We start from the raw sequence: 23,010 nt of genomic DNA, 5'->3' as shown, positions 1-23,010 counted from the left end.
AAATGGACTGTGCCAGCTTCTGGCAGACAGCTTAAAGTATATAAAATGGAAATTGCTGAAGGTAATTGCCAGCTGCTGGACATTAACATTGTCAGAGGAATATTTTTCATCCCTCCATGCGCTTTATTTTCATTTAAATCTAATTTTTTTCAGCAGTCCTTGAGCTGTTATAACTTTTTTAATAACAGGCAAAGCTATGCATCCTTTGATTTGTACTGTTAAACATAGTTTGAGTCACTGGGAAGTAAGTCAGTGTAGTGCTTCAGCAGACAGTAAATGAGATTCATCAATATCTTTCTTTTTGTCACCTGTCCAACCCACTTCTGTGGGCATTTCTTTTACCAGTGGAGAGCCTGACTTTGTGTCCAGTGTTCCCTTGCTGAGGGGTGACTGGTGGGAAGCTGGGGTGTGGGAACAGGGGCACTGCTTTGGGGGGGGTTGGAAGAAGCTTGTGTCGTGTATCTGCACAGTACACTCTCCTAGGCAGCACACCTTGTACCACCAAGTGTCCAGGGAGATCTGGGTTTCCTGCAAACTGGAGAAATTGGGTGTTGTCCCAGTCTCTCTACATGGTCAGCTGTATTTTCGTGTGCACTGCTTTAGGTGAGAGTGAACCGTGTTCAGCAGGTGCTCCTGGCCTGGGCTAATGTTCAGAGGGAAGCAAGATAGATTTTGATCAGAGAGGAATTCAGATGAATGATCAGAAAAAGCTGCTGAAGGGTTTTAGTCTTGCAACCACCCCCGTTTGTGGGGCCCACAAGTATTGATCTGAGTGGCTGACTTCGGATACTCATTTTGTAAAGACTTTGGTCATGATCTTTGTAGTTCACTTTGTTTGTTCTCTGTTGGTGGTCAGCACCAAGCAGTGTGTGAATAGCATCTCTTTGGAGGAGCAGTATTATTTTTATTTGTTTGTTTGTGCTCTGTGTGTTGCAGTGTTTCATTATCTTAAAAAACCCAAACAACCTTTAGAAAACACAAGCCTTGTCAGGGTAAAAGCTTTTGAAAACTTTTGAACCCTTTAAACTTCCATTTGTGTATCATTATAATTTTTTCATTCTCTTTAAACAGACCAGCTTTGCAGCCAAGATGAAAAGGGTATGTGTGTGTTACCACTGTTCTGCCAGGAGAGCCGAGGTCTCAGCCAAGTGGTGTGGGATCAAGATTACAAAGAAATTGGTGTTGTGGTCTTGCAGGAGATGCAGGAGACACCCAGTGTTCGTTTGTGTGTTGTGCTGCAGGAGTCTGGACGTGAAACTCCATCTTCCACTCGAGCTTCAAGTGTGAATGGCACAGACGACGAGAAGGCATCACATGGTGGCCCTGCTGAGGCACATCTCAAATCTGAGAATGATAAACTAAAAATTGCTCTAGCCCAAAGGTGAAGTTCCTGTAGAACCTAAATTGCATTGGAAAAGTGTGCTGTAATTATCTGATGGATAATGATATTAACAGAAATGGTTCAAATTGTAATTAATTTTAAATGGTGCAGCAGAATGGATGAATGAGCAGATTTTAGCAAGTACATCCTGGTGTCCAGTTGAGAGATATTTACCATTTCGTTTATTCCTGATGTAGTTTGTGAAGAAATAAGCTCTCTTTTATTCTGCTGATGCCAGCTATTATAACCATCTTCTTTCGTGAAGTTTTAGAACTACAGAAATAACATTAAAGCCATAGGGGACCAATTGCTGCTGATAACATGTGAGGCCAATCTTTCTTCCTCTTTGAGTTTGCTACACTTGCTTTGATGAAAATAGATATGGATATTTAAAATTATGAAAGGGAATGAACTCAACCATAAAAAGTTGAAGTGAGAAATATAATTTCATCAGAATGCTTGGAAGTCTTAGGGGATATTTCTAAATTGTGGACAGAGCCCCTTGAAATCACATTTTTTGCTATTTGCTTTGATAAATAATTTGAAAATGCTGAGAAGAGTAATTTGCAGCTGTAGTGAAAATATAGGCGTTGCAATATGCAAAGTTAGAACATTAAAATAGAATAATTCTCTGTTGGGATCTTGCCTGGTCTGCCTCTTGCGTGTGAATGTCTATCTGTGAATGGAAAGAAAATCTAACAAGCTACTCTTAAAAAGGTATTTAAAAAGCAAAGCATCACTGTAAGCAGCATTACCCAGTGAGCAATTCCAAGGTTGCATATATTATGTCTGAAGTACATCATCTCTCTCTATTGACATTTCAGTAGCTTAACCTGTTTCAGACCATAATGTTAGCTCATTCCTCTCGATGAAGACACCTCCACAGACAGGCAGCAAGTAGCACACAGGGAGTTTCAAAGCCTTCCTCCCATTCACCTTCTAATCTTGTGCTCTGTGCTGCAGCTCGAAGCTTTGGGGAATGAGTCGTTTAATTCTGCAGCATTATGTAACACTTTTATCGTTAAGACTCAGCATTAAAATAAATTCAAATATAGATCATGTCAACCTCCTGAAATCTTCCATTTGGAATTGCTGTGCCGTCTGCAGATGTGCAGAGTGGATTTGTTGCAGGGGTGCCAGGTGTCCAGCCCCAGGTGCTGCAGCCACACGGCTCGGGAGGTGACAGAGACCATACACTGCCAGGGTGGGACCCCATGTGCAAACAGGCAGCTGGACCCTACGGCCTGCTCTGACAGCAGGGCTTTTGTTCCAGACACAGGCCACTGCTGCTGGAGTTGGTAGATGCCTTTGTTTTGACAGAGGCAGTCAAATTAAGGCTTCTCCATAGGTATGTAATGGCTAAAGGCAATTACACACATCTGAGTGCTCTTCGTGTTATTGCAGCAAATTAACAGTGAACACACCGCGGTGGGGGAGCTGGCAGACAGGTAAAGAATAATGACTCGAGGGAATACAAGGTGAAACCACCTCATGGTGTCCTGTTTCTCTCAGTTCATCCAACGTGAAGAAGTGGGAGACGGAGCTGCAGTCGCTGCGGGAGAGCAACGCGCGGCTGTCCACAGCCCTGCAGGAGTCGGCGGCCAGCATCGAGCACTGGAAGAAGCAGTTCTCAGCCTGCAAGGAGGAGAACGACCAGCTGAGGGGCAAGGTAGCTGAGCATACCCACAGGAGAGCTGCCCCTGCAGTCAGCTGCTCCCACCATTGCTCTTTCTTTCGGATCTCTGCGGCTTTCTCGCTGTGTGTGTTGTTAGGAGATGGGTTTGGTCTTTGGAAGGGAGGTGGATGGGGAGTTGAAGCAGCTGCTTCCCTCTGCACACAGCGGGCAGGGAGGGATCAGAGGAGCTGCCACATCGTGTGAAGTTCCCTGCCTTAGGATTTGGGAGACTTGGTGTCAGCAGGGCTTGCTGGCTGGGGTGAGAAACCAGAAAGGTTCTAAAAGTGCGGCTACTGTTGTATATCCCTTTCAAAGCACACTTAAATACTGCCAGATACGGATGAGCAGGAGTGGTTATGGCCCACAGGAACCCAGCCTGGGAACCACTCAGTGTCAGAAGCAAATCCCAACAGCATGCAGGAGAATGAGTTACTGCCTCAGCACTGTGGGCTGTGAGCTGGGTCCTCCAGCACTAACACCTGGCTCATTTCATCCAGAAACCTGCCGACAGGCATCGTCAAAAGCCTTTTCCCCTTCATTACTGAGCACATTTCTCAGCTGTGTAAGATGCAGGGTTAGCAAGGGCTGCAGCAGAGAACAAGTCAGAAGTTTAAATTTGTGAAGTCTCAGCTGAGAGCTGTCATTAGTTCCGTCTCTCAGCTAATACTGTACTGCCTGCAACAGCCCCACACAGGGCTGGCAGCAGCCTATGGGCACCGGGGGTCCTGGTTTCCATGAACACTGCTTGCAGGGATAATTTCACCCTGTTCATCCTAAATGTTATTGGAAAAGCTGGATCCTTTTCGTGCTTGCTTAGATGGATCACTGGGATATTTGAAGTAGAGATCAGATTGTATCAGTCTGGTGAGGATTTTTTTTGTTTAGTATTTGCTTTTGAAGAGGGGAAGGAATTTCATGTATTTTTGTGTGTCAGTAGGCTGCAAGTAGTATTTCAGTGTTGGAGGTGGTTTGGGTTGTCTGTTGGCACTGAAAATCCTTGTGGAACAACCCTTTTTCTGAGGCAGATATTCACTGTTTATTCACTCGTGTTCTATGAGTGCACAGTGGTAACACAGAGATCAAACCAGAGCTGTATTAACTGATGTTACATTAACAAATTTATATTAGTTATTACATGATTTGGGTTCCTATATCCAGTCTCTTGTGGATATGGGAGAAGTGAGAGACTAAAACAGTATGTTACAGGAAAATATCATCATATGAAGGGTAGTTATTTCCTTTTCTGCACTGTTGCAGAGAAAAGTTGTTCTTATCAACACGTGCCACTTCCCAGTGGCTGTACTAGAGATGAAGAAATTATTAAAACACCACCTTGCTGCAGCTTCAAAGTCACCATGCTGGTGGCCAGCCAGACTGTGCAGCAGTGCTGTCTGTATAATTTGCTGTCTTTCTCTGTACAGGGAGGCTTTCTGAGGTTTTCCCCCAAGCAGGTTCCTTGCTCGATGCTCACACTGCACCACTGCAGCACCCTGGGAAGTTCCTTCTCCTTTATTAATTGGGTCAGATTTTTTTGCATATTGCTGTACCTTCAAATGAGGGAAGTTATAATCCCAAAGCAACACGAAGCTGAGAGTTAAAGTACATACTTTAATGAGCTGGCCCATCGGCCTGTGGGAAGTGCATCTCCTGGGAGCTGAGTGCAGGGCTGGCAGCAGGAGGTATGGAGAGAACAAAGATGTTGCTCTCAGCTGGTTCTCGCTCCAAAGTTTTGATGTTGTGTCCCTCACACACCAGCTAGAATAATAAGCAATCCCCGAGAGATTTCTTCTCCTTGTTGTGTTAAGAAAACCCATTCCTTGTAGTCTTGTGTTGGCTTCATGGGAGTGAAGTGCAGATTTTACCCCCAGTTCCACTTATTTTAGCAGCTCAGTGTTTTGTGCATTCCTGAGTACTTATAAGAGAGACTGTAAGAGAGAGTAGATACAGACCCAGGGCTTCCTAGTGGATGTGTGAATTGGCTCTTTTGAAGGAAAGAAGCGATAATTTGGTTGCAGTGAATCAAATGCTATGATTTAGGAAACATGTCCATTTCATCAGCTGTGTTCTGCCCCAGATTTTCAGAAATTTGAAAAATTTCACGTAATATCTGACGTTTCTTAAAGATTGAAGAACTAGAGGAACAGTGCAATGAAATAAATAAAGAGAAGGAAAGAAATGCACAGTTGAGTAGACGTCTCCAGGAACTGGAAACAGAACTTCAGGACAAGGAGCTGGTGAGTGCCCTGAACACAAAAATGGCATTTTCATGTTTGAGTGGGACTGTCTGCTTCTCTCTTGGGATGTAGATTTATGGAGTGGCTCACCTACCACCAGAAGCAGCCTGATGTCTTGGGATGTTGCTTCTTTCTAGGTTTTCCATGTACAGTCCCTTGTTTGGTAGTGTTTCTCCATCCAAGTTTCATGATTTCATGTTTCATGTGCTGTGCCTGCACACTGTAGTTTGGCAGGGGTTAACCAACAATACTTTTATGTACACAACACTTGTGCTTGTAGAAGAGCCGGAGTGGTGAAACTTGGTGCCCAGTGCCAGGCAGATGTGTGCTGAGAACAGATTCATTTGACACTCCCCATGCTGGAAATTCCCATAGACATCAGGACTGTCATTAAAAAGACATCATTTGCAGACTAATTTGGCATTTGTGTAGCAAGTCCTGTTTCTTTTTCTGGATGGCTCATAGTGAGCAGCTTTGCTGGTTTATGGTCTCCCTCTGATTTTAGGACTAATGCCAAGAGTGAGAAATTCAGATTCATCTAGAGTACCCCAGTTTGTCATTTTTGATGTGGCAGGGTGTTAATTTTTCTAAGGAGGATGATGGCTTGGAACCTCTGAACAGTGGGGAAAATAATGGGAAGCTCTTTTTTTTCCATTGTCACAGTGACCAAATGCTCTGTGCTGGCTGAAGGGAAAAAGCAGTGCAGTAAAGTTTGCCATGTGCCATTACAGCATCTCTGCTGGTGCTCTTAAAAGCAGTGCTGTTAAGGGGTTTTATGGTGGCTCAAGGAAATAGTTTAGGGAGATGGATTTTGATGTACTGTCATAAATATAATGTTTTTCAGCCCTATATTTCAAAGGAAAATGTAATGCTGTCTTCCCAACCTTTCTGTGGCCATAGCATATATAACAACCCTTATTCTCTCCTGGCATTCTCCTCAAGATTCACGTTTTTACTGTACCAAATGAACCAGAAAATTGATTGACTTGTGAATATTGCACGCCTGTCTTCCACTTACGCTGGAAATGCACTAACTTGTTTTAAAAATTCATGCTTACATTAGCAGGTTCTTGATTAGCTCTAAACTACCCATAAGTAGTAGTAATCTTTCATGGTCTGAAATCCAAACCCACATGAAGCCTGCTCATGGCATGGCCATGCGAGAGAAGCTGCTGATGCCCTCCTCATGTAGGAGATGCTTATCCACCAAGTGGTTCCTCTGCCAAATCCATGTGTCTCTGATTTTGAGACCAGGATCTTGTGTGGAACAGTGTCAAATGCTTTGCACAAGTCCAGGTAGTCATGGGATATACCCCTGCTTTCTCTGGAGGTCATCACCCCCACAGTGACGGTTTCTGGAGGAGGATCTTGCACTTTTTTTCAAGTTGTCTTAATTTCCAGCAGAGATTCCTGCAGTTTCTCTTTCCATTAACTCCTTTCATCAAGTCTGCTCAGTTTGGGTAGTGAGGCCAGAACCAAATAGAGATTTTGGGGGAGGGGTAGGTGGTGGTTCTCAGAGCTGTGCCATGGAGGAAAGCCCATTACACCTGTGTTCTGTAGTGATGTCTCTATATGTGCAGCTGGCAATGCCACTGGCCTATTTTTTTTGCTGTCATACATCATTGAAATTGTCTAATTTGCTCTTTGCTACCATCTATAAATTGCTTGTAGCATTACAGCCCTTCAGATCTCTCTGTTATTTAATATATCCTTTGCATAGGTGTATGGTTTTGGTTAAGATTCTATTAATGTAATTCATGGAATTCATGCTAGAGATTGGATTACATTGCCTGTTTTAGAAATGCAAAGTAAAAAATCCAGTGAAAAAATATATTCTTGTAGAAAATTAGCAATTTTGGAGTGCAGGCAGGTTATTTTGATTATTTTCCATCCAAATACTGTGCAGAATACAATAAAATATGCAAAGCCATTTCATCTTTTCAGATTTTCATTATGTTTTAAATTGAAGCTTGCACTAATATTTTTTCTTTTATGTTTTCAAAGGAACTGGAAGAGCTCCGAAAGCAGGGTGAAATTATACCAGAGCTAATGTCAGAATGTGAATCTGTATCTGAACAATTACAGGTACAGTTTAGCAGTGAAATTCATTTCAAAATAGTTGGTACCTTTCCTTTTTTTTTTGCGTAGCTGTTTGCATTTCTCTGTTCAGACTTCAGTGTGTCAAGGCAAAAGAGCTCCAGTTTGTAAAAACAAAAAATGCTAAGTACATGCAAAATACACAGTACCATTCCCAGCGCAGGAGTGATTAAATAGCTCCACTGCAGAAATTGGTTTGCCTGGGATCATGTAGCATCCATCTCCTGCAATTCCAGGCTATCCTGTATCTGTTTCTGCTGCTCTGGGCTCGTGGAGCTGCACCACAGCCACGTGTGTCGAGCAGCTCCCTGGGGCTGATTGCTGCAGTGGCAGCAGGGCAGGCTTTTGGGAAAGAAGCAGATGAGCATAGCTGCTCACCACCAGGGGTGAAAGTTCACCTGAGGATGTGTTCATGGGCTGTGTCATCCCTTTCCAGCAGCGCTGGGATGTGCCCATGGCAGGTGGATTTCGGGCATCGCCTCCTCGAGTCAGGTCTTGTGGAAATGCAATAAATTAATGCATGAAAAGAGAACAAAAATGAGCAGTCTCATCAATGAAGTAGAATCCAATCAATAAAGAAGCCATCACGCAAATTAGAACTTTAAAAAAACACCAATAAATCCCAAAGTGCTGAATAAAGAAATTTTATTCCTCAGACGGTATTTTCTAAGTTTGTTTTTCAAGGTTAAACCAGCATAGATAATTCTGTATGTAATTGATGGCACGGTGTCTAATTCTGCAGCTGTAGCAATGACAGAAATGTATGCACAGTGCATGATTTAAATCCAGCTGAATTTGAAGATATCAAGCAAATGAGAAAGTCTGATGCAAAGCATCTTTTCCAGTTAATCTGTGTCCTTTCCTGCGTGGGCTTTTAATCAGACAAGCTCATGTCAGTTGCTCTCAGAGGTGCTTGTGTTAATCAGTTTACAGAAGTTCAAGCAAACTCTCACAGCCCAGCTGCCATTTGTTGCTTTAATCTGTGAAATGCTGTTCATCCTTCTTCACTATGATTCATCTTATTGTCTCTTTTCTCTTTAAGGCTGCTGAGAAAAAGAACAAAGATCTTGAAGAGAAAGTCAGAACGCTAAGGACAGAAGTCGAAGAGAGCAAACATAGGCAGACCAGCCTTAAAACTGAATTAAAGAATTTTTTAGATGTACTAGATGGGAAGATAGATGAATTACATGATTTCCGACAAGGACTGTCTAAACTTGGGGTTGACAATTAGATGGCAATAGATCTTTTTTGTAATCTAGGGTCTGGATGTTTGATGTTTTGTTGATCCCAAACGTGTGTTTTACAAAATATAACTAGAATGTTCCACTTGTTTGCATTGGTTTTGTACATAGAGGCTGAAAGTTTGCTGTGGGGTTTTTTTGGTGGGTTTCTCTTTTTTTGTTTGTTTATTTACCAAACCAATCGTGCTGCTCACTGAATTCTGTTGAGGTTAGAAACTTTATATATTGCTGCTCTGGCTTTGTGGGGTTGGGAACAGGTAGAGGGTTCTGTCTCAGGAATCTGGAACTAGACCTACCTTAAAATGAATATGCAGTTAGCTGTTGCAGGGAAATTTATATCTTTCTTAAGGGCTGTTGCAACCATAGAAACAGAAAAGAAGTCTTTCTCTTGTCTGGACTATCAGCACTCTTAGCAGCATTGACTTTATTCCTTGGTGGAGCAGAGACGTTAGCTGGAGCCCCTGCAGTTTGTAAAATGTGCCTGTGATGAGCTGCAGTCAGGAGAACCACTTCACACAGATACCAGTAACTTTAGGGACCATGTCAATCAGGCCTGATTCACCAAAAAAAAATGCAGTGGATTTCAGATAACCTCCGATAGAGGTTGCATGTGCTTGCCTGGACCCATACAGCACAAAGTCAACAGAGCAGAAATGAATTTTAGCTCTTGAAATCGTGTCCTACCCAGTCAGTGAGGACAGCTTCTCTTGCCTAGCAGCATCACCTCTCTCTGGCCTTCAGTTTTGAACCCATATAGTTCCATCATTATGTGCATCTCTGAAAAATGCCCTCCTGAGTCTGGGGACCAGATACTTATTTTTAAAAGTGATACGGTGCTAGTTTGTACAGGACTCACACCCCTCTGCGTGCAACTTGATTGTTGTTGTTAACTTCTGCAGCAGTGAGGAAGGAGACATTGATCTTGAAAAGCATCATAAGGTTACTGGAAGATGTTGCTCAGAAGCAGATTTCTGCCCAGGAGACTGGCAGGGCGATGGCCACATGAAATCAAAGTCCTTTCCTATGATTTCTGCATTCTCTGGCAGTAGGGTAGGAATTGGTCACCAAGTTAGATTGTAAAAAAAAAAAAAACTCCTCCTGAGAGGCAGAAATTCTCTTTTATTCTTGAACTGGTTATTCAGCAGCTCTAAGAGTGTTTTGAGAAATGCAAGGTCATACCCTGGCCTTCAGTGAGAAGGAAGTTCAGTTCATCACAGACAGGGATGTAAAAAAGGCCAGAGAGGAGAATCCAGCCCAAGCTTTGCTCTTTCCCTAGGACTTCCTTCAGCTTCTTTCTCTTCTTTTTCCATAACCTGTTTTGGGAGTGTTTACATGGCATCTGAATTAATTCAGGAAAGTACTTTTGTGTACGTGACATTGTTATTTGCTTGATTCAGACGACAGCTTGGTTAAGCGCCGTGTTAGTGCTTTCCAGCAGTGACTGATACACAGTGGCCATGCTTTTCTTGGAATTTTGGGGCCTTTTTCTTTTTTTTGGCACATCTTGATTGTTAAAGTGGCCTTTAAAAGAAAGGTGGGTTGTAGATGAAACATGCATTGAATACCTTTTTGCAGATAAATATATAATCCCCATGGTGGAGATAGGATCTGTCTGCAGTTGTCCCTTGAATTTTCATTTCATCTGTTATATTACATTATCTTCATTCCCTGTTTGTTAGAATGGACTTTGAGTATTTTTGCTTTTACTCCTTTGAAACAATGGATGTAAAGCTAGGACCTTTCATAGCCATTATGACCATTTAAGTCTCTTTTAAAAAAATTGTTGTAGGCTGTTGATATTTAAAAATAAAAATAAAAATCAGGTACATAGTATGTAGGCGTGTGAAAATTAGACTTTGCCAGCATGGAAGATTCAACAGTTGCATAATGTGGGGTTAGATCAGACTTCTCAAAATTTAAAATGACGTCAGAAACTGTGTGGTTGTGCACAAGTAGTCTCCATTTTTAGTCTTTTTATTTGATAGAAAGTCAGATATACACTATAATTTAGCAGGCAGCTCATCCTGCTTCTCCTCTCCTCCCATGCTGCTTTTTGGTCCCTGCATCAGCTGGGAACCACAGGATAACACAATTAAGAGCTGCAAGCAATACTGGTAGTCAGGGCCCTACTCCTCACAGTGGTTCATTGCTTTTGCACCAAGGACCATGCTCTATCTTCCTTTTCCTGTTGAGTAATCTTAGGGCCTCTCTCTTTGTTTTAATATAAATTATGTTTTTAACATGATGCTGGGTAAAAGGATGCAAAAAAACTCTGTGAAAAAATTGTATGATTTGGGTTAATCCAGACCTTTGTTTTCCACTTTAGTCGGCTCTCTCTCAGATCCGGTTCATTAGGAATGTATTAAGCCACTCTTCAATTGCAAGGGAAGTGTTTCCATGGGATTGCATCGATTAAACAGATGGAGTTCGATGCTGGCACATTAAGCCAGTGCATAGCACTGGCACAGGCACTTATTTCTGGGTGCTTAGTGCCCACCAGGGGAACAATGGAGTGTCCTTAAAGAAATCCCTGCCCTGTCTCTTCTATCTTGCTCCAGATGTATCACGTATCTGCTGTTGCTCTGATGTTGAGTTGTTAGGGATGCCTGTACACAGCTTTATGCTGTGGGAAGCTCCATCCTTCAAGCATCCAAGGGCTTGTTATTACTGCCTTCTTTCTTTTTCCTTCCCAACAGCAGTACATTGAGAGCTTCTTTGTATCATCACCTAAACCCTCCAAATGCCATCTCTTTTAACCTTTCCCTCTCTTTCGCTGGATTTTTCCTCTTCAAGAGCAAAAAGCATGGTAAGAAGAGGCAGTGCATGCTCTCAGGAGTGTTTGAGCACCAACTGCAGCTGCGCTCTCTGGCCTGTCCCTGCCCCAGGACACTGAAGGTGTCACACACTGCTTATTCCTTGATGCTCTCTGGTGGCCCAGCTCTAACCTGTGTGCCAAACTGAGAGCCTCACACTGCTCTGAGACTCATCCCAGCTCTGAAATGCCTCCTCTGTCTTGATGGGAGCATCAGAGCAGCCAGCTTTCCCCCACCAAAATGCACACACCATCCTGTGGGTGCACTGCCTCTCTGTGCACAGTTGGAATTTCGCCTGTCCCTGTGGGCACCATGAATTCAGCTGGCAGACACCTGCTTAGGCATGGCCCTAAACACTGCCAGGGCCAAGAAATACTCATCCCTGTCCAAGAGAGGATCTGTGGAGTTTGGTTTTATTTGTAGCACAGTGCTGGGCAATTCCTGGTGTCCCTGTGCTGTCAGCAATGCCTTGGTCAGCGCTCCACTTCCACCCAGCCTGAGCGGAGGCTTAGAGGTAGCTGTACCTCACCCTGAGCGACTGTGAGTTCCCTTTCTGGACACAGGTTTCTCCCTCTGAGTGGTTTGTATGGCAGGATCTCTCCTACCTCACTTACATGGTCTTTCCTTATCAAAGGACATGTGCTTGGCACTTCCCGGGTGGGTTTCTGTCAGCTGCACCTCCGCGGGTCCTGCCACCTGCCCATCCTGCCCGTCCTGCCCTCGTGGCATCAGCAGCCTGGGAGCTTTGGGAAGAAAAATCTGTGCTGGCCTCCTGGGACACCAGGGCAGAGAGTGTCTTACTGACCTGTCTGGGGGAGATGCTTCTTTGAGGTGGTGGTAGGGCTGCAGAATAATGGTGGGGTTTGAGGGTTTTTGACAAAGTGAGAAATGAACAGGTCTACCTTGTATTGCATAAAAGCAAGAGTCACATAAAAATTCACAGAATTGTTTTCAAGGGGAGAGAATGTTCCATGGGATATATTACGTCACATTTTGGGAAAATACCTTAGTCTCATATTAGGAATAAATTATTTCAAAATAAAAGAATGGAATGTTGTTGCACACCTCAGAATAGCGTAGGTTAACCTTTTCGGGTTTTTATTATTTGGCTGAATCTTTTTCTGCCAATTCTGACTCAACTTCACAAGTAGTCCTGTTTGGCCTAGAAGTGTATTTTCAGCAAATGCAGTACTTTGCAGTGTTCTGTCCACACCTAACTGGTGTCTCCTTTGCTAAGTGAGCTCACTGGAAGAAAGCTGTCTTTTCTTTAAGAATTTCAACGCCACCCATCATTTCTGTGAGCATTCAGAAGATGCACTTTCTAAAAACAGTTGTACACTGGGTGCATCTGTGGCCAGAAAACAAACATTATTTCAACGATATCTTTTTTTCTGGACAAACACCTGATTTGGGTTTTATGTGAGCAATTTAGGGAGAACAATTTTTTAAAGCTGCTCCATGAATTAAGGTGAGCAGGGTTTCTTCTGTTCTGCCTGCTGTCCCTGCCACTGCTATTGTCTTATTGTACCAGCCAAGGCACTTGTGGTGCTAAGGCAGGTGCTCGCCTGCCCTGTGCAGTGTTTGCTCGGTGGCTTGTTGGACACAGGAAACACATGTCCCACTGGCAGCAGGGCACAAATTGTCCACAGACTTCTGGTCTCTTCTCTATGCTGTTTAATTTTTTTTCCTGTTTTTTTCTTTGCCTTATTATTTTTTTGCCACCTTTGGCTGTGTTGTAAGTGACAGAAGGAAAATTCCCTGTCACTGTCACCACCTTGCAGTGGTGGGAGTTTCTCAGCTACAACCATGCTCTTCCTTAGGCTCTTCCAAAGAGTTATCTTGGCAAAACCCTTCAAAGCATCAATGGCTTGTAAGGAATATAGTGCTGTCTTCCTGAGCCTATGGATCAACAAAGATAAACCCCTGGCAGGGTGAAAAGCCTCGCTCAGCTTAGTGTGTGCCCGATGCTGAAGCCGAAGGGAAGAGGTGTAAGGGGAGGCAGCAGCAGCAAATTTTTTTGACTATTGTTTCAGCAGAGGTTTCAGTGAAAGATGTGCTCTGCCTACAAGCTGTGGATGTGCCAAAGGTCTGGATGGCCACCCTGACCCACCAGCTCACCCGCCTTTGTCCGGGCAGTTCTGGGCTTGGCAAGCCTCTAAATATCAAGAAGTCCTCAGCATATCACACAGGTGGTGGTGTGAGGGGTGGAAGGGCAGCGTCCACACACGCTGAGCTGAGAGAGCGTTCCAGCCACGCCTCTGGTTATGGTCAGATACTTCCAGTCAAAAATAGGAAAAGCTGTTTCTGTCCCACAGCGCCTCAGCAGTACCAGGGACCTTGCAGAAGGGCAGGTCCAGCTTTCGGGAGGCTGAGGGGCAGCAAGGAGTCCCAGGCTGGGCTGGCAGGGTCTGGTTGTGGGCATGATTTAGCAATGGTAAGACAGAAAGCTACCCTAAGGTAATTGTTCTTTCCATGGATCGTGTTCAACAAGCACGTGTGTGTCAGGCAAAGCAATACCCAGCCACAAGAGGAACGCAGACACACCTGCAGCCAGAGAGCCCCAGCTGGCCCACACAGCCTGGCCTGGGATGCTGTGCCTGGTGCCCTGGGAGCCCAGCAGGGCTCACCATTGGAATGTAAACCTGACATGAAGTCTGCACATCTTAAGCACCATTCTCTGTGGTAAATGATAAGGTACCTGAAGTGAAATAGAGTCAGGAGGTGAATGATAAATGTGATGAAAGTGCTTCCCAAGGGAGGGCTCTCCTGCAGGCTGTGGGCAGAGCTGGTCCTGGCCAGGAGGGCTTTGCTTGCGTCCCTGGGGGATGTTGGATGTCCAGGCTTTGATTTTCTACTGTGTTTTGTGCTAGCTCTTCTTTTTTTTCCTTTCTTTTTTTTTTAAGCAGGTAGCCTGAACATACAGTCTTCAGATGAAGGTGCCTATACCTCCAAAAATTTTATATGCACATTTTGGAATTTAGTTAATTTAGTTACCACATAATAATGGTACATACAAGAAAGGCACTGGAGAAAAATCTGTCTGCTATTGTATTTTTGTTTGGGTTGGGTTTGTTTGTTTTTTTTAACACTGGTCAGCAATAATTATTTTAGCCATATACTAGCTAAAAAGAACGATATGTAAGATTTGTGAACTAAGCTTCTAAGTTTGCAGGATTTTGATTAACCTGGGTATGTGATGAGGAAGCTATGCTCAATAAAAGAGTATTTTGCAGCATTTAGATGTTTTCATTGAATTGCCTAATAGTGATCATGAACATAATATTCTATAAAGCTCATCATGAATGACAAACAAAGCACATTGTTTTTAACATGAATATATCCCTTGTAGTTGAGAGTTCTGAGAGTGTACTAGTGTGGTCTGCTATACCAAAATATTTAGATTATTATGAGATTTTAGTACTGAGCATACACCCTGTTTTTACTGTTTCAAGTAAAGTTTAGTGAATGACTGACAATTTGTTGATATACAACTGTGGGAAAACACTGCAGTGCTCTAAATGTATATTTTTATTTGGGTTTAATATATTTAGTATATGTTTTAATGAAAACTGAAGTGTTTACTACAGTTGGATCATTGTAAAAACATCTCTTACCTCATCATTTTGTCTGCTGTAAAAAAGTACTATCCTCTTTTTTTTTCTTTTTTCAAATTGACCATAGACAGTCAATGTTAATATTTAGACTCCTAGTAGCAGTAAATGCTGGGTTTTATATCTATAAAATGAAAACTTGATTTTTTTCTTTATGAACTTATTATATAACTTTGTGATTTTTATCTGATTTTATTGTAACATAAAGTTGTTTTATGTAAAAATATATAGTTTAAGTAAAATCTCTTGTCTCACTGTCTTCATTGACTTCAGAAAATGAGTATCTTTGTGGCTGCAAGTCTGAACTCAATGGAATGCTGGCCTTTGATCAGAAGAATGTGATTTTGATCTATACCTGTGGTATAGAGACTTGGTAATCTCAAGAACTCTTTTTTCAAGAGGTGGAGCTTTCAAATGTTTGTCTTGCTTCACTTTATTCCATTAGCCCAATCCGAGGGAGTGCAGGATTAGTGGTACTTACATGACTGGAAAATTAGAATTTATAAATATTTGGACATGAAACCTTAGATTTATTGTGTGCTGAGAGAGGCCTGTTGTCTGGAAGCAGCTTTTTGTTGCCCTGCTTGGGGTGTGTTCAGGACTGAAAACCCTCTTGGGATTCCTGTCACTGATGCAACAGTCCCTGGTGGCAGCTGAGGCTGGTATTGTCTCTGGAGAAATTACCTAGGAGTCAGGATTAACCCTCTGTGTTCAAACCCATCTCCTGCATCAGCACAGAGCAGTTAGTGGGAGCCCTCTCAGATGAGACTGCTCTCCAAGGCCCCGCTGGAGCCGTGACCCCGTCCCCACAGCAGCACATCCCTGGAAGGGAATAGTGCTGAAATCCCTCTGCAGACAGTACATAATGATGCTCTCAGCACTGTTGTGTTCATCACACAGAAGCAGGGTTTGCTGTCTCTGCACCAGGCCAGCCTTCCCCAAAGGAAATAAGAGGGTTTGAAGACTGTGAAGTGGCTGCGGCTCATCGTGCCTTTGGGCTACAAGGCTGCAAATGTCAGCTTTGGGGTGAGCAAGAAACTCATCTGCCCCTGACCTTTAGTCAGAGGTTTTCTACCAGGAGCCATCAATAGCTCTGACAAGCAGTACAGCAAATTCTTGCAGTCTCTGAACAGCCAGGAACTACAAAACCAGCTTATGTGCATTGCAGTAAAATACAAGTAATGGTCTCTAATCCTTAGTGAAAAACCCCATTTATCTATTTGGATTTGCATAATTATGAAAGTTAGTACAACAGAAGTATCTGTGAGTACATCCCATCACCTACAGTTACCAGGAGAAAGCCCCATTCTGTTCCTAGCAAGCTGCTGGTCCCACAGTGGGCATTCCCACTCATCCATGCACGGGGCAGTGCCTCTGCTGGGCACAGCCACACCTGGCACTTCTGTAGCCTTTTTGCCTCATTAAGCCCAGGGTACATTTTTAGCATCAGGAAGTTCTCTGGTATGTGTAAAAGGCTGCTCCTTGCCAGCTGTTCATAGTGCAAGTGACCAGTGGTTCCAAAAGGAACAGCCTGCTCTGGGAGCTGCGGTGAGTGATGCTGCCGCAGGGATAACTGCTGCTGCTGCTGCCTGTGATCCCTTAATTTTCATGTTTGACTGGATTCCTGTCAGAAAACTCGGGAGCCTCCTCAATGGAATGTGTCCTTCCACAGTCACACATTAAAAAGTGTTTTACCTGGCTGTGGGCTGCTGAGCTGTGATGTGCCACCTCAGGATGTCTGATAGAAACATGAGGTGAGATTTAAATCAAATGTTTCACTCTAAGTGGATGAACTACCCTATAATATGTACTCCTTTTGGACACCTTGAATTCCAACAGCATAGGAAAAGATAGGCCATAATTTCCTTCCTTTTGAAGGAAAACCCCCAGCATGGCACCATGGGGGAGGCCTGTATAGAGGTAGTGCAGGATGAGATCCCTGAGCAGGAACAGGCTTGCTCTCTCCATAACACGGGTAGCTGGTGACAAGGTTGAACTTACATAAAATTCAACATTATTCAGTCCCACACACTTTTATTCCATGCTTTTCATCTAAAGGCATGTCTGCACCAACAAGGGAAGAAAGGATGATATGTTAATTATGTATTATTAACTGTCTCCCCACTTCCTAGAAGACTTGAGCATTTTTTCAAATTCACTGCATACATTTTCTTTTTTTTTACTCCTAAAAAGCAGCCAAAATCTTGTAAAAAATTTTAATTATTTACAACATTAAATATCCTTTACATAATCAGCACTGCCAAACAGAGCAGAAGAGCAGCATCAGTGAGACTAACACGTAATGGACTGTTCTTCTCCTGAGAATAACAGAAATGTTCATGTTAGATATAAAAATGTGTCAGTAGCAGCTGAAAAAGCAAAGCCAGGTGATGGCAGGGGCTCAGCCTGACCTGCAGCCATGCTTCAGCCACTGAACCCACTGGAGCAAAGTCCAACCATCCTTCAAAAACAGAAAAAAAATGCCCTGCCAGGTGCACTGCCAGGTTTGATTTCAGCGAGCAAGGCTGAAAATGGCCATCCAAAGGCTCGTGAGGCAGCTCTGCCAGGGCCGTGCCAGACCCTGCTTTCCACCGTGTCATTAACAACGACAGGGCAGCATTGGAGCTGCTCAGGCTGCGGAGATCTGAGACCTGAAAAGTGAGTTTGAAAACCTTTGCAGGGCAAACATTCTGCTCCTATTGCAACAATGCATTGCTGGGAACACGTAACAGATGGCTGCAGCTGAGTGGGGCTTAGCTCTGACCTCTGCCTCTTCTAACGCAGATCTCTGTGCTATGAAATTCCCTTTGGGTCTCAAAACTTTTCCTGAACATTGAATATATTTCAATAACTTCAGAAATGTTAGATCTTCTCAGAAGCATTGTCTGAAATGAAACGATCTCTAGGTGGAAAACTGCATGTTGAAAATCGGAGATTTTTGTGAGCCAGCATGAGGCCCAGCTCCTGGTTTTGAGGCTGCGTTCCAATTGTACAGGCACAGCAGCAAGACACGTCTTACTGAATCAGTCCTGCTCTAGCAGAGCTTTGGAGACTTACTATTCTCCACCACAAAATGGATCTCTTCATAAATACCTACCCTCCTGTGTGTGTGTGTGTGTAGCAGTGGTTTTATCCAGGACCCCAGAGCTGAACTCCATGCAGCTTTCCAGGAGCATACTTCTGCATCCATGGCTGGATGCTGCAGTCAGAGTAGGCTAAAACCCCTGAACAACATTTCTTGACAATGGTTTGCATTTAATTAATCAAGTTTATGAGCAGATACATCTATTGGCACATGAGGCATGTAGATTTGAGTGGTTTTGTTTTCCTTCCATGTCCTCTCCATTCATTAATACTGGCAGTCTATGAAAAAGAAATCTGTGGCTGCTGTAATCAAGAGGGATTGAGCTCTTGCTTTTCTCCTGACTTTTCATCATTGAATATGATTTGTTGCATATGCCCTGGATTGTGCTTAATGTATGCTGGCTGGAGGGAATTCAGATGTTTGGGGAATTACAAATAATAGCAGCACTGGCAACATTTTTGCATTATCATGTCACACTGATACCAGTTTTCAAAGCTATTTACATCTAGTCTTTTGCCACTTATTTCGCTGCTACCTTTAGCCATGGCTTTAATTTTTCTCTGGATGCAGGTTTGTACTGTTCATTAGCCTGAAGATGAATGTTGCTAAACAGGATGCTGGAGTTCCCTGAAGAACAGAGATCTTTCCAATCCTGTTCATCTATAGCAGTGTTGGGTGCATTTTTAAAGATAATCCCTGGCTCTGAAAACTGAGAAATTGCAGTGGTTCACCAATCACTCCCTAATGCTGTGGAGGTCCTGTGGTCACTAGCATAGTCATTTCAGTGGGTGGGGAATGGCTTTAGGACAGGGATGAGAGATACAGGGATGATGTTTAAAAAGCAGAGGGAAAGAGCAGCCCTTTTCTCTGCAGTAGGTTCTTCCTGGAGTGTTCACTCAGGCAAAGCGCTCCTTTTGGCAGAGCAGACAGGATGCACTGCTGGCTCCTCACCCCGTGTGCCTGCACACTCCTGCACACTTCTCAGGACTTCCATTCCAGCCTGGCGGGCTCGGGAGGAGGGGATGGCACAGAGCTCTCCACGTAGGCTGGGGAAGTGTAGGCGCTGGATCTTATTTCACTGTCACCTCTGCTTCGCAGGAAGAGACTGTGGGAAGGGCAGTGACTCACTTGCTGATGAATAAGTGATTCAAGCATGTCTCCAGGAGTGGGACAGACTCATTTCCTCACCCCCAGTGTCTGCCGTGCCCACTGCCATGGAGCCGAGACACACGGATGCCACGCTGCTGGTGTCGGAGCTGGCAGATTTCCACTCCTTCTGGGTGAGAAGAGGATGGGAACCAGGGGTGGAGCAGAGGCTCAGAGAAATACCTTTGCCAAGGCTCTGCAAAGACACCCGTAGGATGGTGTTTAGACTATTGCCTTGGGGTAGAAGGGAACTGCAAATGTCTTTGAGACACTTGAGATGCTCAAGTGGGGGGAACTCCAAGGAGAACATGGAGTTTCTCTCCCAAGCTGCAGCCTGGCCAGCCTTTCCCCAGACTGCTCATCCTTTGGGCGCTGCCAGGGCAGTGCTGCATGCTGCTGTGGGTCAGGGTTGCCTGTGGCCCCTTTCTGCCAGAAGGCCCTTGCTCAGGGCTGGCCCCAAGCCACAGCTACATGACCCTGATCACCTGCAGGCAGCTGACCCAGCAGGATGCTGTCCCCTCATCCTCAGCAATTCAGTGGGGATTTGGGGCAGGAGGGGGATCTAGTGGAAAATGAACAGACATAGTTTTGCTAAATATGTTTTCTTAGCAGTTTGTGGTTCACTCTTACTGCAAGAGCAAAGGCTTGCTAAAGACGGCTTGTTTAACAAAGCATTTTCACAAGTAGCCGAGCTGTTAATGTCACTGTTACCTGAGCAGATTTAATTGTGTTGCTTCTTGCTCTCAGCTTAGCGTGACATGCTGAGAATGAAAATCACATACCTTTTTGCCAGGAAAAAAATGCCATGTTCTGGAGCAGTTTTGAGTGTTTCCCCCAGGGATACATTCACATATTGTTCTGAGCAGTTTTTGCTGCCAAGGTTTGCTGTGGCATTTATTAAAAAATGCTTTCCATACCATTCACCTTTTATCATCACCATGGGTTTAGTTGAAATGATGTTTCCCCCTTTCCTACCAATATCAGGCTATTATGGTGTGTAGAGTGCAGATGCGCTCTCGGATGGAGATACAGGAGCTTTTGGAATTAAATCCATGTTTTTTGAGGGAGGGCATGCATAGCCTTAAGTCTCATTTTCTCCAAAGGGTGCACACTCTTATCTACCAACTGCTTCATAGAGGAAGACTGAAAAGAGAAGCATTTCCCAGCTTTCTTGTTAGTCCTAATGAATGCCTTCATACTCATCCTCTTTGTCCCTCTTCCTCCTGGTGTCCTGGTGTACATGTGCTTCTGTTTATTTTAAGAGATAAAAGAAGGAAGTGATTGAAGGATGGATCATGGGTGCTGCCCTGCAAACCTTTGCTGCTTCAAAGCCTTATATTCAGGCCTATTCCACAGTCCCCACAGTCCCACAGGTGCACGATGTGACACACCTGCTCAAGCCCCTGTAAGTCTGGGTCACTTCAAAGTGTACACACGCAGACTTGATTTGCTTGATCCAGTGACATTTTGCAGAAAAAAAGTCAGTATTCAACTTGTGGGCCAGCCCTGTGCACTGAACTGGGGGGTTGGCTATGGAGAAGCTTCATAAATCCCAAAAAGCAGCATGTCGACAGAAATGCTGACAAATCCATGGCTGCACTGGCACTACCAGATGCTCTGTGCCCCAGCACTGCTGCCACAACTCTTCTCTTGCTGTGATCAAAGCACTAGTGCTGCAAAGTGAAGTTCTTTTAGTCAGACCAAGTAGTCTTTGAATACATTAAACCTCCCTAAAAATACTGGCAGCTGCTGTCTGGACTTCCCTCATCATTGTTAGAAAGATCACAAGCCACAGTGATACTGTTTTATAGAAATCGATCTCTTTACCTCATGACCAGGATTTCCAGCAAATCTGTGCATTATTAACTCTTTAAAGCCAGACAACTGTGTTTTTTCAGTTTAAAAATTCAGTTTTCTGCAGATGGACAATTAGGGCAGACCATTCCCACCGAGGGATTCATTTTCTAGGCCAGAGTGAGGTAGTATGAGAAGGGTATTTAATGTCAAAAAGGTGTCCCAGCATTTTTGCAGGTTAATATTAATCTGGTCTGGTAGAGCTGGTCATCAAGAAGCCAACCCACCAGTCCACTTTGTCCCATTTTGTCCATCAGCCCTTGCACTTTGCTGACAGTGCATGGCTCCAGCAGCTGCACCAAACATACTGAGCTGAGAAGGCATCTGCTGAAGCCTGGGCTCAAATCCACATTAAGGCCTCTCTCCTTTTGGCACTTGCAGGTGGTTTTCTCGAGTGCCTCATCAACCTGTGGCACTGGGGCTGTTTCCTATCCACCCTCCCCTCCACAGCCCAGTGTGGTCATGATCACGGAGAGACAGAAAAAAAAATCTGAGGGCAGCTTAGAACGTTTTTTTTGAGTGTTCTTACATTTGGGCATCTCTCAGAAAACAAGCTATGGCTTTCCCTGCAGAGCAAACTGAGCCTCAAGGCAGCAGGACACCGAGCTCACCTGGCTCAGCTGGGCATGGGCTGCAAACCTCTCCCTGCCACAGCAGTCAGCAATACCAGCAGCGCCCCGGGGTGTTTATCTGACCTGCTTACAAAGATTTTCAGTGACAGAAACTCCACCACCTTTCCAGGCAATCTGTCCCTGCAACTCTCTGCTCCACTGTATTACCCTGAATCATTTCAGCTGTAATTTAAGCCCCTTATCTCCCTGTGAACACGCAGAACAAATTACTTCCCTCCTCTTTGCAGCAGCCTCTTATGTATTTGAAAACTGCTCTCTCACCTTCTTCTCTTTAGGCTAATGCCAGTGCTTTTGGTGTTTACCTTGGCCATGCTTCCGACATCCAGGAGAATTGGTCATCCAGCAGCTACTCTGCTGAGTAGGATCCATTAAATTTTGGCAGTGAACCAGGCAGTGAGGATTACCTGATAGAGGTGAAATCTTCTAGACCAACCAGAAAATTGTAGCAGCACATTTTCCACAGAGCAGGCCCGTTGGCTGTCCAGCAAACGAACTGGGCTTCAGAAAACAGGTGGGTTCAGCAGTTTCTCAATGGGCTTTAAGGATATTTTTCAGCCTGGGATGTAGAGCTCTGTTGAACACATGAGATCAGACCCAGATGAGCCTCAGACATGGTTACAAAAGGAACCCTTAAGCAGGAGAAATCACCATCCAGTGGTGCTGATTCTCAGATGGCCTCTCCTGACTAAAAGTGCTGCTGTTAAACACACAAAAGCCCTAAGATTTGCTGGAGAAATTGCAACTCACTTAATTCTCTGCATACTTAATGCTGTGTTCAACTTCCTAGCACTGCAGTTAGCAACAGCACAAACCAGTAAAGGGCTCTGTGCTGCCATTTGGCAGGAGGCAGCAGCCAGGGGGAGGCAGCCAAGTCTCTGCACCCCTTATTCAGCTTTAAATAACTGCAGCACTAAAGGGCAGGGCCTGGGAGAGCTCTCAGCCCCAGCACCACCTCAGGGCTGAGCACCCCTTCTGCCCAGGGTATCCCTGGGGAAGAAATCTTTGCTTTCACAGGACCAAGATTTTGTCTCTGGCAAGTGCTCAGTATCTGGGGTGGATTGTGCCCTGCTCCCTCATGCCCAGCCCCACGCAGGGGGCAGCAGGGTGCTGTGGGCACACTGCCATCGTGCCCAGCTCCCCTCCACAGGTAGCTCCTTGGGAGAGTTGAGACCTGACCTGTGCTGATGTTCCTTTTGTCCCTGTTTGGTTTGATAGCAGCGGACAAAGAGAGGTTGTTTTTT

General features: G+C 44.4%; 1 protein-coding gene across 5 annotated transcripts in view; it reads left to right on the top strand.

Moving 5' to 3' along the window:
• HOMER2 (homer scaffold protein 2) overlaps positions 1 to 10,430 on the top strand; it is a 55,887-nt gene extending 45,457 nt beyond the window's left edge. For 2 of the 5 annotated variants that reach the window (XM_032122644.1, XM_032122648.1), the window contains 6 exons: positions 1,072 to 1,098; positions 1,197 to 1,381; positions 2,894 to 3,050; positions 5,180 to 5,290; positions 7,295 to 7,375; positions 8,430 to 10,430. In XM_032122644.1, the coding sequence (XP_031978535.1) occupies positions 1,072 to 1,098; positions 1,197 to 1,381; positions 2,894 to 3,050; positions 5,180 to 5,290; positions 7,295 to 7,375; positions 8,430 to 8,618 (750 nt within the window). In that variant the 3' untranslated portion in view covers positions 8,619 to 10,430. The remainder of the gene's footprint in view (positions 1 to 1,071; positions 1,099 to 1,196; positions 1,382 to 2,893; positions 3,051 to 5,179; positions 5,291 to 7,294; positions 7,376 to 8,429) is intronic. The other 3 variants (XM_032122646.1, XM_032122645.1, XM_032122647.1) reach the window with 3 other exon arrangements.
• Positions 10,431 to 23,010: the final 12,580 nt, after the last annotated feature.

This window comes from Corvus moneduloides, chromosome 13 (assembly GCF_009650955.1).
Source record: "Corvus moneduloides isolate bCorMon1 chromosome 13, bCorMon1.pri, whole genome shotgun sequence".
Taxonomy (NCBI): Eukaryota; Metazoa; Chordata; class Aves; order Passeriformes; family Corvidae; genus Corvus; species Corvus moneduloides.
Note: the sequence above shows the minus strand (reverse complement) of the source record. Positions and strands in the feature narration are given on the sequence as shown.